Here is a 3,166-nt window from a genome sequence, read left to right as displayed (position 1 = left end):
CTGTGAACGATCTGAGAGACAAGGCAAGAAGGGCCTTCTATGCCATCAAAAGGAACATCAAATTCGACATACCAATTAGGATCTGGCTAAAAATACTTGAATCAATTATAGAACCCATTGCCCTTCATGGTTGTGAGGTCTGGGGTCCGCTCACCAACCAAGAATTCACAAAATGGGACAAACACCAAATTGAGACTCTGCATGCATAATTCTGCAAAAATATCCTCTGCGAACAACGTAAAACACCAAATAATGCATGCAGAGCAGAATGAGGCCGATACCCGCTAATTATCAAAATCCAGAAAAGAGCCGTTCAATTTTACAACCACCTAAAAGGAAGCAATTCCCAAACCTTCCATAACAAAGCCATCACCTACAGAGAGATGAACCTGGAGAAGAGTCCCCTAAGCCACCTGGTCCTGGGGCTCTGTTCACAAACACAAACAGACCCCACAGAGCCCCAGGACATCAACACAATTGGACCCAACCAAATCATGAGAAAACAAAAAGATAATTACTTGACACATTGGAAAGAATTCACAAAAAAACTGAGTAAACTAGAATGTTATTTGGCCCTAAACAGAGAGTACACAGTGGCAGAATACCTACCTACCTGAAATCTTTGACTATGTACAGACTCAGTGAGCATAGCCTTGCTAATGAGAAAGGTCGCCGTGGGCAGACCTGGCTCTCAAGAGAAGACAGGCTATGTGCACACTGCCCACAAAATGAGGTGGAAACTGAGCTGCACTTCCTAACCTCCTGTCAAATGTATGACCATATTAGAGACACACATTTCCCTCAGATTACACAGACCCACAAAGAATTCCAAAACAAACCCAATTTTGATAAACTCCCATATCTATTGGGTGAGATACCACAGTGTTCCATCACAGCAGCAAGATTTGTGACCTGTTGCCACAAGAAAAGGGCAACCAGTGAAGAATAAACACCATTGTAAATACAACTCAAATATAGGTTTATTTATTTCCCCTTTTGTACTTTAACCATTTGTACATTGTTAAAACACTGTATATAGACATAATATGACTTTTGAAATGTCTTTATTCTTTTGTAACTTTTCAGAGTGTAATGTTTACTGTTATATTTTTATTGTTTATTTCACTTTTGTTCATTATCTACTTCACTTGCTTTGGCAATGTAAACATATGTTTCCCATGCCAATAAAGCAACAGAGCTCAGAGCGGAGAGAGTGAGCGGAGAGAGTGAGCGGAGAGAGAGAGCGTAGAGAGAGAGCGGAGAGAGAGCGGAGAGAGAGAGCGGAGAGAGAGAACGGAGAGAGCGAGCGGAGAGAGAGAGAGCGGAGAGAGAGAGCGGAGAGAAAGGGCGGAGAGAGCGAGCGGAGAGAGAGAACGGAGAGAGAGAGCGGAGAGAGAGAGCGGAGAGAGAGAGAGAGCGGAGAGCGAGAGCGGAGAGAGAGAGCGGCGAGAGAGAGCGAGCGGAGAGAGAGAGCGGAGAGAGAGAACGGAGAGAGCGAGCGGAGAGTGAGAGCGAAGAGAGCGAGCGGAGAGAGCGGAGAGAGAGCGGAGAGAGAGAGCGGAGAGAGAGAGCGGAGAGAGAGAGCGGAGAGAGAGAGCGGAGAGAGAGAACGGAGAGAGCGAGCGGAGAGAGCGAGCGGAGAGAGAGAGCGGAGAGAGAGAGAGCGGAGAGAGAGAGCGGAGAGAGCGAGCGGAGAGAGAGAACGGAGAGAGAGAGCGGAGAGAGCGAGCGGAGAGAGCGAGAGGAGAGAGCGAGCGGAGAGAGCGAGCGGAGAGAGAGAGCGGAGAGAGAGAGCGGAGAGAGCGAGCGGAGAGAGAGAGCGGAGAGAGCGAGCGGAGAGAGCGAGCGGAGAGAGCGAGCGGAGAGAGAGAACGGAGAGAGCGAGCGGAGAGAGAGAACGGAGAGAGCGAGCGGAGAGAGCGAGCGGAGAGGGCGAGCGGAGAGAGCGAGCGGAGAGAGAGAGAGAACGGAGAGAGAGAGCGGAGAGAGAGAGCGGAGAGAGAGCGGAGAGAGAGCGAGAGAGCGGAGAGAGAGCGGAGAGAGAGAGAGGAGAGAGCAGAGAGAGAGAGCGGAGAGAGAGAGCGGAGAGAGAGAGAGAGAGCGAGAGAGCGGAGAGAGAGAGCGGAGAGAGAGAGCGGAGAGAGAGAGAGCGGAGAGAGAGAGAGCGGAGAGAGAGAGCGGAGAGAGAGAGCGGAGAGAGAGCGGAGAGAGAGAACGGAGAGGGCGAGCGGAGAGAGAGAGAAAGAGATACAATACAGAGGTACTCTCAGTGTGTCTACAAGCTCTGGTCTAAGTGCTGCTCCAGGGTTCTCCATTCTATTCAGCAACTCTGCTTCAAAACCTCTGAAAGTTCATGTTGGGATCGGAAGGTTCCAGAGGTAAAGGAGGACACTCTGGGGACCACCTTGGCAGAGTCAAACCACACAGCTTGAGACACATGCATTGAAAGAGATTACATTATAAAAGACTCAGAAAAATACTTTTGTATAAACAGAAAACAAACTTAGTCTTCAGTAACAATCCCGTTTTTGAAGTGTGTGGCTCAGTTGGTAGAGCATGGTCCTTGCAGCGCCAGGGTTGTGGGTTCGATTCCCACGGAGGACCAGTATGAAAAACTATGACAATGTATGCACTGGATAAGATCGTATGATGAAATATATATATATGTAAGTTACTAGTATAAAGTTCAGCACCATCTGAATATTAGAGAAGTGGCGGTCTGTCCTGGAAGGTGTGTGTTTAGACTCTTCAGTGTTAGAGGTGATGAAGACGTATATCCGGGCCAGGAAGGTAGTGAAGGCTCCCTGTCTCAACAGACTCTACAGTGTGTTAGAGGTGATGAAGACGTATATCCGGGCCAGGAAGGTAGTGAAGGCTCCCTGTCTCAACAGACTCTACAGTGTGTTAGAGGTGATGAAGACGTATATCCGGGCCAGGAAGGTAGTGAAGGCTCCCTGTCTCAACAGCTTCATCTCCACATCGATCAGGAAGTCTCTCGGCTGTCTCACCTGCCGCTGCAGGTACACCGCCCCTGTAAAACTGTTCAGCTTCCGCGTCGAGAAGTAGTTCTCCCCGTTACCGTGGGTGATGGAGATAGCAATGTTGTCTCCCCTGTAGGCGGGGGAGGGGCCAATCCTGAAGATCTGAGCGGGGATGACAATGTTGG

The 3,166-nt window shown here is 49.5% G+C and overlaps 1 protein-coding gene across 1 annotated transcript in view; it reads right to left on the bottom strand.

Moving 5' to 3' along the window:
• Positions 1-962: 962 nt before the first annotated feature.
• Positions 963-3,166, bottom strand: part of fbln2 (fibulin 2) — a 40,555-nt gene continuing 38,351 nt past the window's right edge. The window contains exon 9 of the mRNA XM_071336960.1: positions 963-3,166. This exon is cut by the window's right edge and continues 89 nt beyond it. Within this exon, the coding sequence (XP_071193061.1) occupies positions 2,895-3,166 (272 nt within the window). The 3' untranslated portion in view covers positions 963-2,894.

This window comes from Salvelinus alpinus, chromosome 12 (assembly GCF_045679555.1).
Source record: "Salvelinus alpinus chromosome 12, SLU_Salpinus.1, whole genome shotgun sequence".
Taxonomy (NCBI): Eukaryota; Metazoa; Chordata; class Actinopteri; order Salmoniformes; family Salmonidae; genus Salvelinus; species Salvelinus alpinus.
This window is presented reverse-complemented; position numbering and strand designations above follow the sequence as displayed.